The sequence below is a fragment of the Motacilla alba genome, chromosome 10 (assembly GCF_015832195.1).
Source record: "Motacilla alba alba isolate MOTALB_02 chromosome 10, Motacilla_alba_V1.0_pri, whole genome shotgun sequence".
NCBI lineage: Eukaryota > Metazoa > Chordata > Aves > Passeriformes > Motacillidae > Motacilla > Motacilla alba.
The window spans coordinates 1,671,690-1,695,743 of NC_052025.1; the positions used below are offsets into that span (position 1 = coordinate 1,671,690).

Genomic DNA, 24,054 nt, shown 5'->3' on the forward strand with positions numbered 1-24,054 from the left:
AGACTCAGAAATAGCAGTGTTCTGTACCTCTGTGTCGTTTTCTGGTGTGTGCTCTTTGCTTTTGCCATAGAGCAGTCTCAGCAGACGTTGGCTCCCCGGAGTGCTGGGTCAGAGGCAGCAGTGCAGCAGTGGCAGCACTGCGTGTGCTTTGCCTGTTTCCTCTGGCCTGCATAAGGAGCTCGTTGCTTGGACCATTGCTGCTCTTTGTAGTTCACTTGACTTCCTCCTGTTGAAACCTAAGCTGAAACAGTAAGGGCATGAAATGCTTCTAAGTCTGCCTTTTTCTTTATTGGCAAATCAGAGATGGGGAACAGTATTCCAGTCATTTTCACCTTGAGAGAAGAGCAATGGTGGTCAGTTGAGGTTTCCTTAAGGCAAATCAAATTAAGGAATAAAATGTATTAATTTGTCAATGTTATTGTCAAAGTTACCTATAGTAATGTGTGTTTCATCCCCTGAATTACTCACTTTTAGCACTGATTTTACTTTCTTTTTTCTCCAAAGATTGCAGCTAAACAGGCTGCAGCTGCTGCTACTCAGACTATTGCAGCTTCTCAGAATGCAGCTGTTTCCAATAAGAACACAGCAGCCCACCAGCAACTTGTGCAGAGCTGCAAGGTAAACACAGCACAGCCCGCTACAAATAACTCTTGAACAATGCTTTTTGGGGAACTGGTGAGGATTACCTTCTACAACAGTGTTGCAAGCCCAAAAGAAGCTTTTAAAAAAGAAAACCAGAACAACGCTGCATATGTTGATGTGTGTGGATTCTGGAGAGCTCTCTCTCATTCACTGCCTTGTCTGTGCATTGCTGAGCTGCTGGTGGTGCCATGTAGCACTTGGCTCTTACACACACCTTCGAAAAGGCTGCAGGGTGTGTAACTGCTCAGTGACAACCAATTCACCTGAAGTAACTACTTTTACCCCAAGTTTTGGCACAGATCAGCCAGTGATGGAACATATGCAGAGCTGTACTGGAAGCACTGTACAGAGGGGTCCAGTTGCTTGGAAATTTGTGATTCCCTGACTGATTCTAAGCCTTGGCCCTACATTCAGTGTATGAGTGTGATCTTCAGCAGGGGAGTAGCTTCAGGATCATCAAAACAGGCTGTTGAATCGTACATGCAGTGAAATGGAACTGAAGTCTGTTGTGGGATAAAGGTAACCTTTGGATTTTCTGTAATATAGGATGGAGTAGCAATAGTGATTTAATACTATAATGGAGTGAAATTCTTACTTAACATACCAGTTATGTAATTGTCAGTCATATAACTGACAACTGCTCCTGCTGTTCTGATGTTCCACCTCCAAGCAACTGGGACCTTAAATGTCACCATAAAAACATAAGTGACAGACCTTACAGTGGGGTTACCATGATTCCTAGCTTGAAGTTAAAGCTGTAGGATCACAGATTTCAAGGTATGCCCAAAGTCAAGCACATTCTTATACTTCCAAGCTAGAATTCAGAGTCTGATGAGAAACTGTTTTCCTCTTGTGTTTCAGCCGTATTTGCAAAAGACAGTAGAATGCAGAACTTCTGCATCCAAGGGCATTTATGAGGGGAACAAGAGTAAAAACAATACCATTAAAGATGGTATTGTTAAAAACCACATCAACATTCTGCAATTACTTCTTGTTATGGTGCAATCCTAAGAAATGTTGGAATTAAATGATAGCTCAAGTATACTTCAGAATTGTGTTTTAGAGAGCTGCTATTTCAGTATGAATTTTTTAAAAGTGCAACCTGATAACTGTTGTTTACTGTTCATTCTAACTTTGTCTTGGTGCTCATTTATCAGATGACAAAGATTCAGTACCTACTTTTTTACATTTTGGTGGTAATTTAATATTGCACTGCTCAAGTGTTATTGTGAAACGGATGGACAAGGCCCATAAATGTGGACAGTCCAGGAATAAAGTTTTAGCAATGTATGCTTGCAAATGCTCCAGCCATGTATGAAGTTTGTGTTGCTGAAAGCCAAGGAAAAGTAGGCTGAGGTGCTTGTCTGTAAAAGAGAAAGATTTTTTTTTTTTTTTCAAGATAATGTCCTGCTTTCAGAAAAATGATCACCTTCACTACTGACATTTGAACATGCAAAGGAAATAATTAATACTTGATGTACACAATTCTGCATAAAAATCTTGGATTGTCTTGTAGGAGCCTTTAACTAAGGCTCCTAACTAAGTAGGTGGAATAATGATTTCTTAAGTGGAACATCTCTAGAAAGGTCCTATTGTGTATGAATTTGGTTCCATGCATCCTAAATTAATTCTATGGCAGCACAGAAGTAATTTACTCAGGAATACTGCAGTTGTCTTTAAGGGAAGTGGGAAGCCACATTTTATTTTCAGAGGTTTTGAGGGTTTTTTGGGTTTTTTAAAACTGAAAATCTTTTCCCTTTGTCCATTTTAGAATGTTGCAGACCACATTCCTCAGCTGGTGCAGGGTGTAAGAGGAAGTCAAGCTCAGGCAGAAGACCTCAGTGCCCAGCTTGCTTTAATCAATTCCAGCCAGAATTTCCTTCAGGTGAAGTGCACCAATCATTGCAGTAGATGTAAACAGCTTTTTTTTAGTGCTGTATGTTTTCATTTGTGATAAATAACCAGTAAACTGTTAAGAATCTTGTAAAATTCACTGCTATGAGCCATAGATAGGCAGAATTTCATTCCTCAGGTTAGGTGGCCAAAATACATTGTAGCTATGGAGAGTGAGAACTGCTGACATTGAGGTTAAAAGTAACAAGAAAAAAGTATGTTTATGGAGAAGAAATGTCCATTGCTGTACACTTGTCTTCTGGGTTAGAGTTTAAAGAACAAAATGGAGAGAATGCAGCATCTCTCCAAGTAGAAGCCTGAATATGTGACAGGCTGTTGTAACCCTTTTTAGGCAAGGTAAACTTAGTGTTGCAGCAACAAGTTTCAGAAATCCTCAGAAATAAAAGGGAACACTAGCGTGGTTTTTTAGATATTAGCCTGCATAATAGAGCTGGATTGATGGTTTGGGGAAAACACAAAATTTGACTCTGTGCTTTTTCTGTAACATCTTAAAATAGAAAGATGGAATCTTGCATATTGATAACCAAGCTGTTGGCTTATTGCTAACATTATAAGAAACAACAGCAAAAACCAGTTGTCTGTGTAATGACTTGATCATTACTTGGCATCAGTTAGTCTTACCTTAAATGTGATGGCTGTTAGCAGATTTTTATGGTCCTGTGTAGGCAGAGAGATCACAAACCATCTTCTCACTCCATGTAAGTATTTGCTTTATGATCCCTCTGGAGTCATTCACATGATTGATCCATCTCCCCTGTGGCTGTATGTGTGTGCAGTGGTGATGATGAGAATCAGCAAAGGTTTTTAGTTGTATTAGCAGTAGTCCCTGTGTAGAGGCATTGCTTGAATTACAATTTTAGTTTCATGGAATTTTGGCAGAGGTCAATATTTAGAAACTTAGAGAGAAATTTGCCATCTCCACCACCTTGACCTAATTGTACCTCATGAATGCTGAGTGGCAAAATTTCACATTTCAGTATTTTTAAGTAGTCTCCGTGAGTATTCAAAGGCCTCAGGCAGATATTGGAACCAATGGGGCAGTCATTGTCCCAGCACAGCACAGATGAGTCCTGCTGCAGAGGACTTGGAAATGTGACAGAATTCTGATGGGATGTTCTAGCTTGAGGAACAGGAATGTGCTAGTCATTAAAGAAAAATCTTGCAGCCTCGTGTGTGAATGGAGGAAGCAGTTTTATTGAATCCTAAGCCTTCTTTAAAGAAAATGAGCTGGTAAAACTAATTGTGTTCATTGTTGTTCTTGGAACAGCCTGGAAGTAAAATGGTGGCATCTGCTAAAGCTGCTGTCCCCACAGTGACTGATCAAGCAGCAGCAATGCAGCTCAGTCAGTGTGCAAAGAATCTTGCTACCAGCTTAGCTGAGCTGCGAACTGCCTCCCAGAAGGTGGGTGAATACTGCTTTGAATCAGCTAAAACAAGAGGACTTCTTGTCTCCCCTGAGGGAGTGCCTCATGCTCAGGCAGTGCTCACCTCTCACTGCTGGATTTTGTGCACACTTTGCTCAGACTCCCAGGTGGCCTCTGTGTCATGAGAGAAAAGAAGGGAAAAGTGACAAGAAAACTGAAAAAGCTTGTGCTGCCCTTTCCATACCAGCCAAATGGGAGCAGAGCATACAGAGCAGCACATCAGGACTCTGAGCTGCTGTTACCTTCAAGGGAGAGCAGGGAGAAGGGAACACATCTCATGCCCCACCAAACCAGTGAGAACCCAGCTACAGCTCTGCTCTGCTCACTACAGTAATTGTGAACTGGAATCATCATCTCTAAAATGATGAAATTCCCTGAAATCTTCAGGGAAGCAGAGGCTCTGTGTTTCACACACAGATTTCTAAGCTATGTGGGACTTGAAAAAATGCAAGTGGAAAGTCTGATCTTTTTTGTGTATGTACACTGAGGCCTGAGGCCAGGATTGCAGCATGGAGGTGGCTATACCTGAGCTAATGCCAGAATTTGCACCTCATAGTGGTGAGTGTGGGCTGCCACATCAGGGAGTCACTGGGATTTTGGTCATGATGCACAGGGAGGCCTCTGGTCCAAGGGGAAGTCCAGAGTGCAGCAGTTACTTTCTCAGTCCTGGGCTGCCTGCTATGAAGGGACATGCACACAAGCCAAGTGCACCTCATTCCCCTGGTGCCTCTTAGCGGTGTGTTATTGTCTTCACAGACTGAAAATATTGTTCAGGAGTTTGGAGTCCATGATGTATAACATTTAGAGGGCTCACGATGGCCTCTAAAGTAGGAAGAGAAATAATATGGGAGGGAAGATTAGATCTGAAGCATTTACTGTTTCTGAAAGTTGCATACAGCTGCTAACAGTGGTGCTGATCTGATTTCTGAATAGGCTCATGAAGCTTGTGGCCCAATGGAAATTGATTCTGCTCTGAATACAGTCCAGACTCTCAAAAATGAACTGCAAGATGCGAAGATGGCAGCTGTGGATGGACAGTTAAAACCTCTCCCAGGAGAAACTGTAATTGAGGAAGGATGTTCTTCATTTAAAAACAAGCCAAGTTAGCTGTTAAAAACTTAAATATTAGAGGCAAAACAAGTCATGAAGCTTTGAATAATGATCATGCTAACAGGATTTTGCACTGATTTTCTTAAAAAGAGTGTATTTTACTACTACAGCAACAGTATGTTCTGTAGTAGAGTTACTCATAGGACTGTAGGGCTTCCTTCTCTATTGTACAAATTACAATTCGGTAGCAGTAATGTTTTGGTCTCGTCAAAAAGAATTTCTTTTCAGTAGTGACAATGATGAGAACTCAGGACAGCCAGTTCTAGTAGGCTTAGGAACTGAAATAGTTTATTTGGAGGAAAAAAAAATGCCCTTCCTTGGATGAAGAGATTTACTTCCATTGCTAATTGTAAAATAGTTTTATTGTTCACACTATCTAATATGCTAATTGATTTCATCCTGATCAGGGAAAACATGTTAGTCAGATTTCAGAGAAACTGCATGTGTAGCTGAGGTGAAAGTTTAGGTTTTTGTGGAATGAGGAATTTTTCAGTACTATTTAAAACAAAGTGTATTTTTGTTGAGCTTAAACTAAGTAATTTGTCCTTTGCAATTTTTTACAGCTTGAGAAATGCACTCAGGACCTGGGAAGCACATCCAAAGCAGTTGGCTCTTCAATGGCCCAGTTGTTAACTTGTGCTGCTCAGGGCAATGAGCACTACACAGGTACTGCTTTATTCATAATGGCTCTGGGAAACCTCTGCTTTCCATCAAATACTTGATGGAAGGTTTTCTTGTCACAGATGACTTAAATTAAGCAATTACTTCATTTTTTTTAGTGCTGATAGTGAATTGTGGTAGGTTATGAAGAATTGAGTGTGACTCGCGCTTCATAAAAGAACAGTGATGCAATCTGCTCTGTCTTTAATCAGAATAGATTGGGACATCTGTTGTTTTTGTAAATATGTGCCACTGAAACTCTGGGAAAGGCTGAAATAAAATGTATGGCATTTTAAAGGTCAGTGCCACTGGAAATGTTCCTGTGTCCTTACAGAAGGCTTAAAGGGTGCCTCGCAATTGTTTTGAAGCAGCAGGATGTGAACATGGTGGGGACAGCTTGGTGACATTCAGAACTGCATCTCTTCCTAGATGTTACCAGTTTGTATGTACAATGCAGCTGCTCAGGCTGATTCATTGAGCACATTTGCATAGTTTGAGGTAAAGCCAACAGGAAACCTGGGCACACAGATCCTACAGTTTATTTTTGTACCTGTGCTTTTAGTTTAGAAACAAAAACACCTTAATAAGAAAAATGCTCTGCAGGAGGGACAAAAGTTTACTTGTGGATGTTAAATTGGTTTGTGTCCTTATTTCTGTTAGAAATCAAAACTGTTGTTGCAAATGCTCCCATAAGCTTTTTTGTCTAATATTGCTGATGAAATGTGTTATGGCAATTACCACTTCATTGGTTATAATTGCAGCTGGGCTCTAGAACTTACAGTTGCTTTCATTTGAAGCAGATGGAATTTCATGAAGATAGCTCACGTTTCTATCACATAGTTGTGCAGAAGTAGGCACTGGGTATCAGGCAAAGGAATACAGATACTTGCAGCTGATAATGAATAGCTAAATCTAGTAGCTCTCTTATCATCAGATTGTAGGAAACCCTACAAAGCAATGAGTTCCTTTTCAATAATTTCACAAATAGAAGAAGACCATTATTCTCATAGTCCTGTGCTTTAGCACTGGAGTTGATACATGTCCTTTAACAAAAGGTAATTTTATTACATCTTTTCTGTGACTTCATTCAGTTATTTTTATATGTTTTTAATCACAGTGATGTTAGATTATATCAAGTTGTATCATTCCTAATAATCTCTTTTTTGATTGCTTGAAGTTCAACTGTTGTTTGCTGTGGCTCTGAACTCCTGTACACCATTCTTGCAGACAATCACTTCCCCCATAGCTTGGAGTATGAGTTTTTCCTCATCTTCAGGTTTTAGCTTTTCTTCTTTTTCAGTGCTTCACTAGGATGTAGTCACTGGCATAGAGAGCTGTGCCCAGAATGTCATCTTTGGGCTATAACATATACTTTATGGCTTCACTACAGGCATTTCAATAAGCAAATGATACTGTGTATTTCAAGTTTGTTCCTGTGTGAAGATTTTCTTTTAAATTGCATTTTGCAGTGTTATTTTGCAGTAGGATCATTACCTGCAAGATCATGTGGTGAAATACAAAGATTGTCTTTAAAGGTGCTAATAAAATCCTTGGTGCAATGTGACCACAGGAGTTGCTGCCAGAGAAACTGCTCAGGCCTTGAAGACTTTGGCTCAGGCAGCACGAGGGGTTGCAGCATCCACCAGTGACCCTGTGGCAGCCCACGCCATGCTGGATTCAGCCAGGGATGTCATGGAAGGCTCTGCCATGCTGATCCAGGAGGCCAAGCAGGCCCTGGCTGCCCCCGGGGATGCAGACAGTCAGCAGAGACTGGCCCAGGTAAGCTGGGACTTGGGCACTGCCCGAGTTGTCAAACAGCCAGTGAATTTACTCCAAATCAGCACTGAATAAGGAGAGAGAATGACAGAAAATAAGGCTGCTAGGTGTGCCAACTTTCTGTTCCTTTCAACAGCTCTCAGACAATAACATCATGCCTAGGTTAAACAATGCAGATGGTATAAAGTATGGTATTTTAGTCATCTCTTAGAAAAAATATACAAAGATACAGCTCTGTGCTTTTACCCATAACATATGTGAGGAGACTGCTTGGCTGCAAAAGTGAGATAGCCATTAAACTGATAATTTTCAAATAAAATTTCTATATCCACGTTATATTCAAAAACTGAGTGTATGTTTTCTTCATGTGTGGCACCACTATGTTTGAATTCTTTAGGAATGACAGGTTCTTTTTTTACTGATTTGAAAAGGTCTAGAATTGACCTGCATTGTAAGTATCTTTTATGAAGATACCTCTGTTTTAATCAGATCTTTGTAAAAAGTGGCATGCAAAGAATTTCTGTGATTAGTATATAGATAACTCCAGGGGATTCCCTTATCTGCAGTGCTGCAGCCTTTATCACAGGTGCCAGGAGCAGTTGTGGGGCTGCCCTGCCAACACCATCCTATCCCATTGATGAGCCTGAATAAAGACTGCAGGGCAGCAAACTGAGAAAGTTTCAAGTCTCAAAAATGTTCCTGTAAGGGTCAGAATGTAGGAATTGCTGGCTATGGAGTAGAGGCTGTGCCTCCTGTAATGAGCCCTTAAAGCCTCTCAGCGTGAATGTGTTCACCTGTGTGTTGTAGGTGGCAAAAGCAGTGTCTCACTCCTTGAATAACTGTGTGAATTGTCTGCCTGGACAAAAGGATGTGGATGTGGCCTTAAAGAGTATTGGGGAATCCAGCAAGAAGCTCCTTGTTGATTCGGTAAGATGGCTTTTCATGTGGGAATATATTGTAGAAAACTGGACGGCAGATCTGAGTTCCCACGTGTCAAATCATTATTTAGTAAATGAGCCCTAAGTGTAGTTCATGTAAGCTGTGTTTAAGTTTATGCATCTTTAGGCAGCTGCTGTTTTGACTGAAATACCATTTTTATAGTTTTATGGGCAAGGTGAAATGCGTCTGTGACTTGTGAAGGCAGTGTTAAAATTGTCATAGATTGGTATGAACTTTCTGGTTTTGACAATGGCAGCTATGACTTGACATTCTGAAGAATATGAAAGTGAGAAAATTATAGTTCATCTCCCACCTAGAAGTTATCCGTTTACTTGAAGGAGCATTGTGGTCTGTCAAAAAATACTGGGTCATTTTGTGTAAAGAGTAGAATTGTTACTTTGTTGAACTGCATTCATGTCAAGAAACCCTTTCTGCATTGGTAATTTGCTGGAAGGTTATGCTATTTGAACAGCTTTTTTCTGCATTTATCACTGACCTTGCTATCCTGTGAATGAAGGAGGAATTGTACTTTGATAAGTTTGTGCAATGCCTTTTGATAAAATCAGGGGTTTTTTTACCAAACTGGTTAGCTGGAGAGAGTTTACAGTAATTTTGAAGAGCTGCCAATACTGGTGTCCCTCGAAAAGCTGACAGACTTGTCGATCCCTTGAAAGAAACAGCAGGACACAAGTTGCTGGACAGATTTTTGGTTGACAGCTGTCTCATAGTTCCAGCTCCCTGCTCTGTTGCATTTGGGATTCTCAGCACGTGCTGAACTCTCCAGTCGTGAAAGGCTGGTGTGATGTGACAGTAAGATACTGAACTTTGTCTCTTACAGCTACCTCCAAGTTCTAAGTCATTTCAAGAAGCTCAGAGTGAACTGAACCAGGCAGCAGCAGACCTGAATCAGTCAGCTGGAGAAGTTGTCCATGCTACACGGGGCCAAAGTGGGGAGCTGGCTGCAGCCTCTGGCAAATTCAGTGATGACTTTGATGAATTTCTTGATGCTGGTATTGAAATGGCTGGCCAAGCACAAGTAAGTTCTTGATCATGCTAATTGAGGGAGAATCTTGGCCATACCTTCTGGCAGTGCAGTACATTGTTTATGTAGCACTACAGTGCAGCACAGCATGCTGCTGTGGGAGATGTTTGTTGTGAGGGAGTCATCTGGAGCTGGTTATGTGGAAAGAGGAGAACTCAGCATTTCCATCTTCCACAGGATGTTGGTATGTGTTTCTGTGTCCAGTCAGAAATACAACTTCATACTCCTCCGTGTAGTTTGAGCTGCAAAGGTACAAAGGTGTGCTGAACCTCTGAGCTTGTGGAAAGGGTTGCTTCCTTTTGGTGGAAATACCATGGAGTATAATTTAGGTGAATGCTGTTCAAAATGTAGCACCTTTCTTTGCTACTTTTGAAATGCTTAAAGTAGATGGAGGAAATGATGCTTTGATATTGCTCCATGGTGCTGTGGACCTGCTACAGAGTGGAGCGAGCACTTGGGGAGGGCTGCCTAAAATGGCATCCTTGGATCTGACAGCAAGCACTTGGACTTGTGTTCAGTGATTTAAAATCTGGCAGAGTTCTACTCCGATGAGCGTTAACAATCAGGAATGTTGTCACATGTTACTGAGCTCATTTCTGGTAGTTGGAGATAAACTGAAGGTGGGATCTTACTGGATAGAGTTGTGCTGAGCTACAGTAATCGGTCATTTGGCAATGATTAGGCACAACAAATGCCAGCATATAAAAAGGAATTGTGTATCAGAAGAGATAGGAAGACTTGCAGAAAAAAGAATCTGCAGATGCTTTTACCCTGGTTAGTAGGAGGACCCTGCAAACCTAAGACATGATTGCCACTGGAAAATGGCCAGAAGGTCCTGAGTGTGTCAGTCCTTTGAAGTCATTTATGAAATGTCTCTCTAGAGCAGGTACTTTGTAGGTAGAACTGAGTAGAGATATCTGACAGTGGTTGGTGGCTATTCTCCATCAGAACCTCATCATTCGGGTTCCAGATGTGTGAAGTGAGTTAGGTTCCATATACAGCTGTGTACAGCTGTGAAAGTGAGTACTAGTGAGGTACCTGACTGTCTCTTTAGCTGTGCAGCACATTGACTTTTCGAATGTTTTGTTTGAGGCAATTCAGTGAAAGCAAAAGTAGAAACAATGCTGCAGATGGCTGCCTGAAATGAGAATCCAGCCGCTGATGACCTTGCGACCCTTGTGAATTTGCTGATCCTGTGGACACGGGGGGTGGTAACCATCTTAGTTATTAATGGCTGATCATTCCAAAGAGAAGGCCTTCTGTGTGTAGCTATTTGGCCTGTACAGAAGCAATACCAGGTATTTTGGGTGACTAGCAAAATGTAGGGGTAGGGAGGAAGTAGAATCTAGTAAATGTAGAGTAAAAGCTATTCTATCAGCTGAATATTATGCAACTCCTTTACCTAAAAAGTATGAACTGACTGTTAGAAAAAATGGGTTCACCTCTACTGATCATTGGCAGAAGAATCTGGTCACAGCTGTTCACTGTGAAGATGCAGTACTTTTCTGTAACTGTATTTAAATACAGGTTTCCCATTCCAAGCAATGGCTTAAAATAAGTAATAGAGCATCCAAGTCAGGATGTTGACCGAAGTAGGCTTTTAGAAAGTTATTTTATTGGGAAAGATGGCTTTCTGGAGGATATTGTTGTGTGAGCAATCCCAGTTGGATGCTAGAGAAGCCTGTGGGCTGCACAAAGGGTGCCAGAGAGCGTACACTGACTGAATAATGTGAAGCAGTTGTGCCAGGCAGAGACACATAAGAGTCTTGTCAACAAAAGCATTGTTCAACAAGTAAGGAAGTTTCTCCATTGCTCATTTGTGAATACTACCACTGTTAGAAGCCAAGCTATTTGTTGTGAGGGTCTTTTTCTGCTATGTAAGTGAAGCTAGAGGCACCTGTGTGGGTGAACAGAGGCTGGAGCCATCCTTCTCTGAGCTCACGCATGTCAGCGGTTTCAGGTGGATAAACAGACTGGGGTTCCATGTGTGGTTTTAGCACACTCTCTCGATTGCCAGTTTTGTACTTAATGTTATGCTGCTCTGGCTTTCCAGACTAAAGAGGACCAGATTCAAGTCATAGGTAACCTCAAGAGCATCTCTATGGCTTCCAGCAAGCTGTTACTGGCTGCCAAGTCTCTGTCTGTTGATCCCGGAGCTCCTAATGCCAAGAACCTCTTAGCAGCAGCAGCAAGGTAAGGATGTGTTGCTTGCTTTGTTTTCCTGGGATATTTGCCTTTCTCTGTGGTATTTATATTGTGCTTATATGTTCTTCTGCTATTGACAGCCGAGTGGTTGGAACCTGTAGTTCTGTTAAAATGGAAGCAGGCCAGTGGAGAGTTGCTGATGTTGGAGTAGTTCCACAACTGGCATAACTTGTTACTCTTGGTGGGAATAGGAACCAGCATTTGAAGACTTGGCCTGGTTTTTGAAAGGAGCCAGTGTATTTTACTTACTGTTTTCTCACCATCTGTGTTCTGACAAGGCAATAGCTAACATTAAGCTTCTCAATCTCTGAAAGAAAAGAAATGGAATAATATTCTTAGATAAAATGTGCTTAAAAATTGTAGCTACCTATCTCTAACAGTGTGCATGTGTGTATGATCAGGAATGCTTGAAAGGGTTAGATGCTGCATTTCTGCAGTGGAGCATATCCTTACTTTAAGGATCATAAATCAACTTCCTTAGTAAAGGGCTTCTTTAAGAACTCACACTACTTTACTTTGTTGTATTTTGTTTTTTAAAAAATTACATCTGTCTTGTCTCCCTGGAAATAAATAACATCTATGAAAATTATAGATAACCAAAGACAGGCTGCTTAAAAATGAAGGAGTCACATGAGATTTTGTTACTGCTGCAGCATCAAACTGCTCCAGATTTCTGCTTTAGGCTTGGAGCATTCCTGACTGGAGTGTAGAGGAATTTCAATCAGGAATTTCAACCGAGTTGCAAGCTCCTGCCAGGCTGGTATTCCCTCTGTTGGAAGTATGTAATAGAAAAAGGAAGGTGAGCCAGGTCAGGCCTTTAGCTGGTCTGTGTGTGTGCATGTGTGAGACCTTACACAGACACCATATACCCGTGTGAAGTTAATACTGCACCAGCTCTTAGTTTGTGCTTAAGGTGCTAAGGAGACACCCTTACTCCCCTTCTCAGATCCTCTGTTCTGGCTTGTGACAAGCTTGCCAGGGTTCTCTTCTCTTTTCCTGCTAAGATATGATCAGGGTCAAACAGTTTTACTTTTTCTATTATGAAAATGAAAGAAGGAGCACAGCTTCCTTATTACACGATAGCTTTTCTTCTCATTTTTCTCTCACCATCTGTGGTACTATGATGAGTCTGGGGGTTTTGCTAGGTTTGTTTTGCTTTCTTCTCCTTTTGCACCAGCTGTAAGAGGCACCAGCTTTTTCAGTAGTCTTGTCTTGCTTGTGGAGGCATTTCTTTTGACCACCTCTGACAGGGCAGCAGCGCTGGCTGAGTTCCCTGCAGGGTCCAAGTATTTGTGTGTTGTGTTTGATGAGAACAGATGTGGCCTTTAGAGTCCCAGCAGTCCTCTTCCACTCTGGGATTGGTGTTTGAGGGGCCGCCTTCCTGGCTCTACTGTGTCCAAACGGTTTTCAGAGTAATGTTTGTACACTGGATAGATCCTGGGAGAGGTACCTGGTGTGTAATAATGATATTTGTGAGACCATGTGGCCTCTTCTACAAAGCTGATAATTCTCTCTCTTCAATCGCTGGTATTCTCTGGATCAATATGAATTGTGTCTCAAATTAAAATCAGCAGCAGACAAGATATTTTTGTGTGAAGTTTCTCTGGGAGTGAACAGAACCTTCAATTTTTGTCATATATTCCTATGTCTGTATGCAATGATATTTTTCTGATGCATAGAAATCACTGATGCTCAGCAGCTGAACACCAGGTCCTCCACAAGGACACCAAAGCTGCTCAGTTAAACAAGTATGTCTATTAGTTTCCATTCTTTTTGCCCTGGAATTTAACATAAACATGTTAAATGTAACAAGGACATCCTGTTTCCTTTTGTAACAGTAGGATACCATCCAGCCAGGTAATCGTGTTATTGATAAGTTATCAAGTGCTTGTTTTCTGAAAGGGAAAGTAATGCAAATGCCATTCAGTTTCCAAGACCAGAGGAAAGCATATTCTCCATGCACTCCAATTTCACTGATTTTTCTCTTCTTTTAGATGCCACTTTCCTGGGTTGTTAGTCATGAGTCTGAAATGAATGTAGTTGTAATGAATTTTGACTGTTATGACAGCATTCATCAGAAAGTCAGATGGTGACTGTTGTATGTGAGGCTCAGCCTGTGTCCAGGAGCTGTGAACTCCCATAGGAACATAATGCCTTTGCATAACTTGTTCTCTGTGGATATAAACCTATGGGAGAACATCAGTTATTAGTTAAAGAGAAAAAAGACTGACTCACTAAGAGACTATAGAGACACAGCAGGATTGTGTGTATTACAGTATGTCAGACAAGACACGGGACTTTGCTAGAGAAAGGCAAATAACATCTACTTTACATTCCACCATTGTTTTCCATACCAGACACTTGTGCTGGATCCTTCAGGGCTTCTGGGGGGAAAGTTGAGAAATTATTCAGTTAATGTCAGACCCGGAGAAGTGCTGAAATACCTTTTAGCAGCTACGCTGTGTCACTGTGCCAATGTAGTAAGTTGACCTTGGCCTGCTGCCAGATGATGTTCTGTCCTTTGTCACCAGTTTTTTCCCAGAGGTGCCACCAGTTTGGCTGCTGGGCTCAGCCGTGTAGTAGATGATCCAAGTTTTATATCTTTATGCAGTATACATTTAATGACAAAGTTTTATTAAGAGGAATAGTTCAATTTTAAAATCCACCTTTTTTCCTCCTACTTTCCCCAGAGCTGTGACTGAGAGTATAAACCAGCTCATCACACTGTGCACCCAACAAGCTCCTGGGCAGAAGGAATGTGATAATGCACTCAGAGAACTGGAGGTATTACTATATTTCAAAAGTTCTTATAAATAAAAATGGGCCCCACCTGTTTGTTTCCCTTGTATTCTGTGTCTGAGTAGCTCCTGTTACTGTCTTCTCACTTTATCTGTGGCAGGGGTTTTTACTGTGTACCAGGTGAGCGTGGAACCCATGTAAACATCTTGTAGGTTTGGCCAGAATGAAATTTGCTACCCTGTCCCCATCCCCTCTGTCCTTCCCTCCAAAGATACACTTTAGTCCCTATTATTTGTAGTTACTTAAGGAAGAATCATGACAAGATGGACATTTCTACTACCACCAGTGCACTGGAGGGAGCTGCAATATCTTGGTTTTTCCACTTGCAAGATGTTTTTGCTGACATCCCACTTTAGGATAGTGTTTTCAATCTTCCACCTTGACCATTTAGTGTAGACTTTTGATGCCTTGTTTCTGCCTTCCCTGTCAAACTGATACAATGTGTGTGTCAGTACAGGCTCTTGCAAGATGTGTTCTTGATCCTGAGTGAAAGGTTTGGCTGGCTAAATAATGAGTCAGTTGAAAGACCTCCACTGATCACAGACAGGGCCACTCAGTAGTAGGAAGTAATCTTTTAATTTAAACTAGATATTTGTTGTTTACTGTCACAGTCAAGATATCAAGGCGTGACTGGCCTGTGTTGAGAGCATAAAATACCACTAAACTTTTTATTTCTAGCCCTTAGTACCACAAGGATACAAAAGTCATTCCAGGCTACTGTGAGTTTTCATAATATGCAAGTCCATGGTTATCATCCCAAAATGTTATAGGAGTTCCTCTAGGAGCCACTTTGTCCTCCTGAATTCCTAGCTTCCTGAGTGTTCTCTCCTTGGTCACAGGGAGCAGCAGCAAATCCAAAGAACAGAAACCAGGAGATCAGGCTGTAATGTAAAGGAGCAAGCAGGGGGAGTGAAGGGCTGTTCCTCAGGACTTGCTGAAATGCTAATGGGGAGAGATCGGTGAAATGGCAGGGGTGTGAAAGGTGAGACTGTCCAGCTGATGGACCATGGCAAACTGAGAGCTTAGAGGAGAGAAGTGTAGGGCAAAATAGCCTTAGAAGCCCTTGCAGAGGGTTCTGTGCCAGTGGCACAGAATGGCACGTGCTGGCATGGACTGTGAGCAGGGCCAGCAAAGGGCAGAAGGAAGATCTGTGGCATTTTGAACTTCCCAGAAAGAGAGTTAGTGAGAAAAGCCTGGATACATGGAATTAGATTAATTTCTGGGAAAAGGGAAACCAAGGCAAAAGCAAATAGTCCTGAAATCAGACTGGAGACTCATGTCAAAGTAACTGGAGAAACCAATGAAATTTTGGAAGTCTAAACTTTTGATTTCTCTTTACAGTAATTAAACTTTTGCTTCTTCCCTTCATTTCCTGAAGTCATCATGTACTATTCCTAGTCTTTCCAAGACTTCTTAACTACTAAAAATCATTGTTTCTGTAGAGAGAGTGTGTCTCAGCATGGATTTGATACTGTCAGTAGTCTCTGTGGTCTTCTTTGGAGACTCTGGAAAACTGTTTTTAGAGAGGACCTTATAGTTTAACCTTCCACGAGGTAGCTAAACTCGCCCAGAATTGCAGCTCAAGAGTACCATGGTTGTTGCAGTAATTGCAAATGTATGTTAGTGAGAAGTTTGTGCTGGCTTGTGTTTTGCTGTTCTGTTCCCTATGGTCTGAAGGCCTCTGTCCCCAAAGCAGTGTAAGAGCTGCAGGAACCTTGTTTGCTTTTCAAGTTGTTATTTAATAGAGCACAACGTGAAGAGATGCTGCATTGTTAGTGAGAACTGACAGACAGAAGAGACAACTGGAAATTGCTTTCTAGATACCACATCTTCACCATCTTCTCTTTTTTAATTGCTGTAAGGCTTTAAGACAAATTTTTACAAAGCAATAGCTGAGCAGTTAAAAATAGTGTAGGTGTCTCCATAACATCCTCGAGTTAGAAGTTATGTTACAAGAAAAGTTCAAGTGTTTAAAATTATGTCTTGATTTCCTTTAGGTGGAAAGCAAATGTCACATACAGCTGCTAGTATCTTTCTCCATTTAATTGATTTCACTTTCATCAGAAGGATTCCAAGTCTTTTCTGCATGATATTTAGCAGTAAAATAGTGTTCCTTAAGATGTGAAAAAAGGTGTGCTACAGATATTTTTATGTATAAAACAATTAGCCTCCTGCATTTTGCAGCTTTTTACAAGTTTTGTTACCTAACTGCATTCATTCTTCTCAATGAATATGTGACTGATTGTCACATTGTTATTTTCAGGACTCAGAATCACCTCAAAAAAAAGAAATTAAACCCAACTACATGTGGTTTCCAGAGAGAAAATTTTCCTGTGTTGGGGGAATCTGTTGACACTGTAAGAGGCAGGCAGGTGGTGCATGTGTACTCAGTTCAGTAGCCCTTTGTGTTTCCAGACAGTGCTCAACAAATGGCAGCTGTTTTTCTTATCACTTCTTTAAATCTGTTTATGAAATTTAAAATAGTACTGAAAACATGTGTTACACTGCTGACACCTACAGAAAACCAGATTGCCTCATGTCAAGCTGAGCACCTCTGACCATATATCACTCATCACAAACACGAGGTAAACCTGAACTTCCAAGAGATTGGTGGTGCACAAACATGGAGTTCCCAGAGCTCAGTTCCTGTCGGGTGTGGTGTCCTGCATGGCACACCCTCAGGGAGTGTGTAGCTTTGGCTGCTTGCTGGGGACAAACATGTAAGATCACGCTGGGATAAGCAGAATAGGCGTGGTGGTCTGTGTTCTTCTCAGCTCCGTTTCAGACTCTGTCAATGATCAGTTTCTGTCATTGTTTCAGACAGTTAAGGGAATGCTGGATAACCCAAATGAACCTGTGAGCGATCTCTCATATTTTGATTGCATTGAGGGCGTAATGGAAAACTCAAAGGTAATTTCTTTTTCCCACCTCTGTGTCAGCTATAAAATGGGTTTGGATTTTCAAAAGTTTCCACAGGCATATTGAATGTTAGAGGTGCAGTCAGTGTTTATAGCTAAAATGTCTGCTACACTCCTTGATAAACTCTGCCTGAGATAAGTCTCTTACAGGTAATTTATTTCAGGTTTTGGTCACTTAGAAGGTTTTTTGCCTCAGTAAGAAGTTTTTAATTAAGTGACCGGTACACACTGCTCTGAAAGCTTCTCCTCTCTCCCTTCCTCTCCTGTGCACTAGACAGCATGTCATGCTTTTGGGTGCTGTATTTTGACTGCAGCTATGTTAGAACAGCCCAAAGCATGAATGGGAGGGCTTGGCAATGAAATCCCATTGTATTGTTCTGTGCAGAACAGCTTTGCCAAATGTCTGAGCAGCCCAGACACCCCACCACATCAGAAAACCTGTGGGAAACCTCTTCAGTTACTTTTAATCAAACCATGCTGTACATGTTCCTTTGAAGCTGGCTTTTGTGTCCTTATTATTTGATTTGTTGGAATTGTCTCATATTCCTCCTCCTCTAATAGAAAAAGAAAGTACCTAATGGATGTGTGTGTCACCTTGCATCTAATGCTCTACTGCATTCAGAGCTCGTTCTGAATTTTAAAGCCAAGTGAACTGAATTCAGTGGGACATAATGTGGGAATTGATGTGCATTCTGACACTAAGATGGTTCCAGAAGTCTGGGTACAGTTTCATTCCCACTGAGTTTCAGTCAGTTTGGTTACAAAGATGATCCTGTAGGTGTCAACAGCATCTGCAGGACTGCCATGCAGGCTGCATGAAATGCACCTAGTGCCAGGCTAGCTGTTACGACTAATGGATGACAGCAAAATTAATGAGGGGTAATTCGGTGCCCTCTCAGTCATTTGAGCTGCAGTAGTGCTTCTGTTACCTGTCAGTCCAGTGTCAGCGTGCATGCCTGATCCCTCACACCAGACAGAGCAATGTGCCCAGTTTAGTGAAGTCTAAAAATTCTGAAGCTAAGTCCAGGGGGTTTGTGGGCCAAAAATTGGTTTCAGGCCAGCAATTGCTTGCCTCTAAGTGATAGGGATGCATATTTGGAAGATAACTTACTTTTTTTAATTTCTGAGGTTCTTGGAGAATCAATGGCAGGCATTTCCCAGAATGCAAAAACTGGGGATCTTCTAGTCTTTGGAGAATGTGTTGGAGTTGCATCCAAGGCTCTTTGTGGCCTCACAGAGGCAGCAGCTCAGGTAAGAGGCTGAAGGCTGTAAAGCAATTAAGTTTTGGTTTTTTAGCAAGCTCATGTTCTGGGTTTGTAATCTGAAATTCACTTCCCTGTGGTCAAGCAAGTGATGACTTTGTATTACACGGTGTTCTCTGTAGATCACAGAAGCTGCACAAACTGCAGGAGAAGCAGAGTGCAATGACATATGTACTTTATAAGGAAGGGAAATGCCATCTAGAAGGAAGCTTTGCTGAGGATAAAGCAAAGCTGCAGCATATGGAATTCATGTTTGCAGCTCGAGCTCAGAACTATTATATCATAGAGAAATGCACAAAAAAGCCACAGTTAAAAGTAAGGAATCAAGTTCTAATTTGTAGAAGTTCTTAAGAAGCACTACAAATTTCAGACTTTGGAAATAAGAAGAAACGTGTTTCAGCTGTTCAGATACTTTTGGAATAACCAAAATTCTAAATTAGGGTCTGATCTCTGTGGTTTCACTGATCTGATAACTGAGTGAACTATAAAGAGCTGATACAGTCACCTTGGTGAAGGATTTGGCTGTGGGGGATTGTGCTCTGCATCTGAAAACCGATTCTCTAATTTCCCCAAATGTGTAATGCCTTGGTATGGACTAAATCTCCTTCACATCTAACTCTGAGTTGCCTTACTGGCATATTAAGGTGACAGATAATTGTATCTGTAACAGATAGGAGAAATCTTCATATATGATTGTGACAGTGAAGTTGTGTTGCTGAGAGGCATGAAATTTCTAACTGAGAGAGGAGGTTAGGTTGGCCATCAGACACCTTGAGCTGCAGTGAGACCAGCAGCTGCAGGCCTGATGGGACCTGCACTCAGCAGAAGTGCCTTTGCTGGATTGTTCTTGTAGTCTTGACAAAAACCTCCACTGCCTCCAGCCGTGGCTAATACAGTAAATATTTGCCAGTACCTGTAATCTTTAAAGCTCTCTCATTGGCTGTGCAAGTGACAAGCAATATTTTCAGAGACAGCAGTTGTCTAAACAGTGGACTATTAGTTTTGTTTCAACTAATTAAATGTCTTAAGCGTAAGGGTATATTTTCTTGGTTTCAGTGGATTCTGGAGATGTATTGCTAAAAACAAATGGTAATTCTATTTCATAGTATGATTTCTGAATAATCTCTGACCACCATGTGCTATGACATATGGCCAGCTTACCGGAGATCCTAGACAGAATTAGCATGATTTATTAGGATTGTTTTCTTCTTTTCCCCATTTGTAGGCTGCTTACCTGGTCGGTATCTCAGATCCAAACAGCCAGGCTGGTCAGCAGGGCCTCGTTGACCCAATTCAGTTTGCCCGTGCCAACCAAGCGATCCAGATGGCTTGCCAGAACCTGGTGGATCCAGCGAGCAGCCCATCCCAGGTGACTGCAGAGGACTGCAGGGAGACATCCCTGTTGGGACACGGGACTTTGCTTCGTTCCTGTCCGTTCCAAGGAGCTCTGCTTTGACTCTGTTGCCTGGCTTTGGACGCTGTCGTTGCAGAGCTGCGCTGTGGTTACTGTCCCAGCCCTCTGACATTGTGCCTGTTCTCTGCTGGTTTTTACAGGTCTTATCAGCTGCCACCATCGTGGCCAAACACACATCTGCTCTGTGCAACGCTTGTCGCATTGCTTCGTCAAAAACAGCGAATCCTGTTGCCAAGAGACACTTTGTGCAATCTGCCAAGGAAGTTGCAAACAGCACTGCTAACCTGGTTAAAACTATCAAGGTACAAATGCTGCTTAGTCGTGCTTTCTTCTTCCCCTGTGATTTAGAGGGTTTTCTTGTTTGGTTTTTTGCGCCCTGTTGAGACAAAATCAGAACAGTTATAAATATCTTTTTATATTCTTGGGTATGCAGGGTTTAAAAAAATCACTAATTAAATATTTGAAGATCTGAACTGGAAAAATGTGTTCAGTGGTGCAACTGCTGGATTCAAATTGAAAAAAATTGGGTAGTTTTAATATAAGGAGAGGCAGCTGGCCCATCCAATATGAGACTGCTCCGGATTGATGTATTTAATGAGCTTGCACCGAAAGAATAATCTGCAAGCAACTGAATGTGAAGGGTTTTAATGGTGTTAAGTTCCCCAGTGTATGGAGATTTTTGAAGCTATTTCTGACAGTTTTACCTTATCAACAGAGAAAAAAAAAAAAAAAATAGTGGGAACCAAACAGAAGCCATTTATGTTGTTAGTAGACTTCTGTTAATAGTAACCTTTTATTTTCTAGATTCCTTCCAGCAATTTGGTAGGGGGTAGGTTTTTTTCATGCAAGCAGAAGTAATACTTGTGAAGCTGTGGAGAATTCACAATTCTGAACCCTTCTGGAATCATTAACCAATCTAATCTGATTTTATCAGCTTAAATGTTTATTCTGAGACTGTGAGAGATTGGTTCACTTGGGTGAAAATGAGAGCAATGTATTACTCATTTGCTTAAAACAGAAATACAAAAAAGTTTCAAAATCACAGCCCATAGGAAACAACCACCTTCACAAACCACAAAAGGTTGGAGTTAGCCCCTTCCAAACCCTTTGGAGTGTGAGGTCCTGGGACACTTGAGAGACTTGAGAGACTCATCAGAGTGCAACGACAGAAAACCTGCGGCAGTTTAAAGTTTAGGGTCAGTAACCAGCTGAGGAAGCAAACACACTCCTAAAACATCACATTCTTTACATCAATCTCGTTTGTGAAGGAGCTTTCAAATATCCTCAACATGCAGTGGTTTAAAACTGGGAAGACTTAAGCCATCTTCCTTCCATTTTGCTAAAGAAGCCGTTCAGACACAGCTCAATCCTGATTTCATTCCAGGCGCTGGATGGAGATTTCTCGGAGGAGAACCGCAACAAGTGCAGAATTGCCACCGCACCTTTAATAGAGGCTGTGGAAAATTTGACAGCATTTGCTTCAAATCCAGAATTTGTCAGCATCCCAGCACAGATCAGCACTGAGGTAAGGCATTTCCATCCTCCAAAAGCTGAAACTGTTGAATTAATCACGTTGGGAGAGAGTGAGTGTAAAGACCCCAAAGTATTTCCTCGTGTTTCTGGGTGTTCACAGGGCATTCTGCTGTCTTGTGTTTAACCCCTGACTTTGACTTTCCTATCAGGAGGACGCACAGTTTGGCTACAGTAAATGCTCCAGGTCTGCTGTTAGCAAAACCATGCAGCACAAGTGATTTGCATCTTTTAGTAGCTGGTCCTTCCATGCAATCCAGTTGTAAATATCCTTTTTTTTCCCTCAAGAGCAGTTTTAACAAACGGAGCCTAGTTAGTTCTGACAAGAATCAGAGGGATATTGCTGGGTTTTTTTCCTTTTTGCCCACAAGTTCTCCATCCTCAACTGTGTAACTACAGCAGAGTAGAATGTGAAGAGACTAATAAAGGATTCGTTTGGTTTGGGTTTTTTTCACAGGGAAAAGAGATAAAAAAGCAAACCTCTCAAGCTCTGTAAAAGCTTTGGAGCAGAGGTCATGTGTTGTTACTGGCCCTCCAAAGGCTGCTTCCTGCATTTGTCAGGCTCTGATCCAGATGGCAGTATCAGATGATGCAGTAGCTGTTACAGTCTTACAGCTGTGGGGCTGTAACTGAAATCTAAATGTGTCCTCCGGGTCTGTGGTACCTGGGTTTATCAGATATAAAATAGAATAGATACACAGATGATAACCCAGTCAAGAGTCATCAGTCATCACTTGGAGTTAGCAGTCTGACTGGGAAAAGGGCACATCTGTTGATGACAACAATTTTTGTGACAAAGGGTATTTTCAATTATATTTCTGTAGTGTGCACCCAGACAAGTGTCATTGTTACTCTGGTTTGTCAGCTGGAAAATGCACTTCTTAACTTGAGACATGTTTCTTAAGTATGTTTCAGAGAAAGCTGTTGGACTGATCATTTTTGTTCTATTTCTGTGTTGACTATTTGTGAATATAACAGTACAATGGAGGAGATTATAATTCCATTTTAATGCTGTTAATTATAAAGACTTTTAGGAGCAGAAAGTGTGGATGAACTCAAATATTTATTCTGATGTGGTTTCTGTTCTTATACCTTCCTGATCACAGGGATCACAAGCACAGGAGCCAATTCTGGTTTCTGCTAGGACAATGTTGGAGAGCTCATCTTTATTGATCAAAACTGCCCGTTCTCTGGCTATCAATCCCAAAGACCCTCCTACATGGTCTGTACTAGCAGGGCATTCCCATACAGTCTCAGATTCTATCAAGAGTCTTATTACTTCTATCAGGTATGTCTTTTGTAGTAATTGTGCAACCATTCATAAAGAAAAATACCATTTGGCCATTAGCACTGTGTTATTTTTCACTGATGGAAATTGCTCTGTGATGCACGCTATCTCCCCAGTTACACCGGGTGTTTAATCATAATTGATGACTGCAGCACCCTGCAGCACAGGGCTGTTCTGTGTTTGTGTTCTGTTCTCCTTCTCTGGTTCCACCCCCAATTCACTCTAAGGTAAATGTAATAAAGACTGCTGTGGAAGATGAGCACTAGCTAATATTACCTCCGTGTAGATCGTGTACCGACATGCAGTATGTGGGAAATAGCTTTTTTGTTTTTTGGTTTTTTGAGTGGTCCTATGTGCATTCAGGAAAAACCCTGCTGCTTGCCACCATCTCAGCTGAGTGTCTCTGTCTTGCAGGGACAAGGCCCCAGGGCAGCGAGAGTGTGATTTCTCCATCGATGGGATCAACAGGTGCATCAGGGACATTGAGCAGGCCTCGCTCGCTGCTGTGAGCCAGAGCCTGGCCACCAGGGACGACATCTCCGTGGAGGTGAGGCACAGAGCACCGGCACAAACAGGAGTGCTGGACACCCTGCTGCAGCACAATGCACTGCCAGGGAGGGGAAAAGTGTCCTTGATGGGGTCTTTCTAGGCAAAGTCATACACAGACAAAAGTGTATCACTTCTTCAAAGATCCCAGAATCACCAGGGAGTAGTAGAGGTGAAAGCAGTAACTTTTTACTGCCACCCACACGTTACTGACTTCCTATGCTGCTATGACAGACTGATAGAGTTTTTGTGGTGCCTTGCCATGTGGAAGCCAGGATTAGTTTCTGAAGATTCTTAATAAATTTTTTTCGGAAGCTGGTCCATTACTGGAAGTTCAATGACATAAATGTCAATGTTCTTTTTTATTAATGCCTAGTTTGTTCTTTAGTTTGTGAAATTTCAAGTTGATGTTGATATGTTCACTTGAAGACAGCTTCCTTCTCTGCCCTCTTAAGTATCTCAACTCACGCTGAGATTCTTATCTTGGTATTTGTCTCTTCATACTGTTGCTTCTTGAAATTACAATTCCAATGTTTATTGGAGTGGTTTCTTGGACTGTAACACTGTAATACTAAAAACATGTCA

At 41.6% G+C, this 24,054-nt stretch overlaps 1 protein-coding gene across 7 annotated transcripts in view; it reads left to right on the top strand.

Moving 5' to 3' along the window:
• TLN2 (talin 2) overlaps positions 1-24,054 on the top strand; it is a 146,954-nt gene that overhangs the window by 87,036 nt on the left and 35,864 nt on the right. For all 7 annotated transcript variants that reach the window (XM_038147558.1, XM_038147559.1, XM_038147557.1 and 4 more), the window contains 17 exons: positions 505-618; positions 2,414-2,527; positions 3,824-3,958; positions 4,914-5,042; positions 5,654-5,756; positions 7,321-7,529; positions 8,334-8,453; positions 9,304-9,501; positions 11,561-11,700; positions 14,403-14,496; positions 17,332-17,421; positions 18,558-18,680; positions 19,917-20,060; positions 20,246-20,407; positions 21,490-21,630; positions 22,742-22,923; positions 23,338-23,470. In XM_038147558.1, the coding sequence (XP_038003486.1) occupies positions 505-618; positions 2,414-2,527; positions 3,824-3,958; positions 4,914-5,042; positions 5,654-5,756; positions 7,321-7,529; positions 8,334-8,453; positions 9,304-9,501; positions 11,561-11,700; positions 14,403-14,496; positions 17,332-17,421; positions 18,558-18,680; positions 19,917-20,060; positions 20,246-20,407; positions 21,490-21,630; positions 22,742-22,923; positions 23,338-23,470 (2,331 nt within the window). The remainder of the gene's footprint in view (positions 1-504; positions 619-2,413; positions 2,528-3,823; positions 3,959-4,913; positions 5,043-5,653; positions 5,757-7,320; positions 7,530-8,333; positions 8,454-9,303; positions 9,502-11,560; positions 11,701-14,402; positions 14,497-17,331; positions 17,422-18,557; positions 18,681-19,916; positions 20,061-20,245; positions 20,408-21,489; positions 21,631-22,741; positions 22,924-23,337; positions 23,471-24,054) is intronic.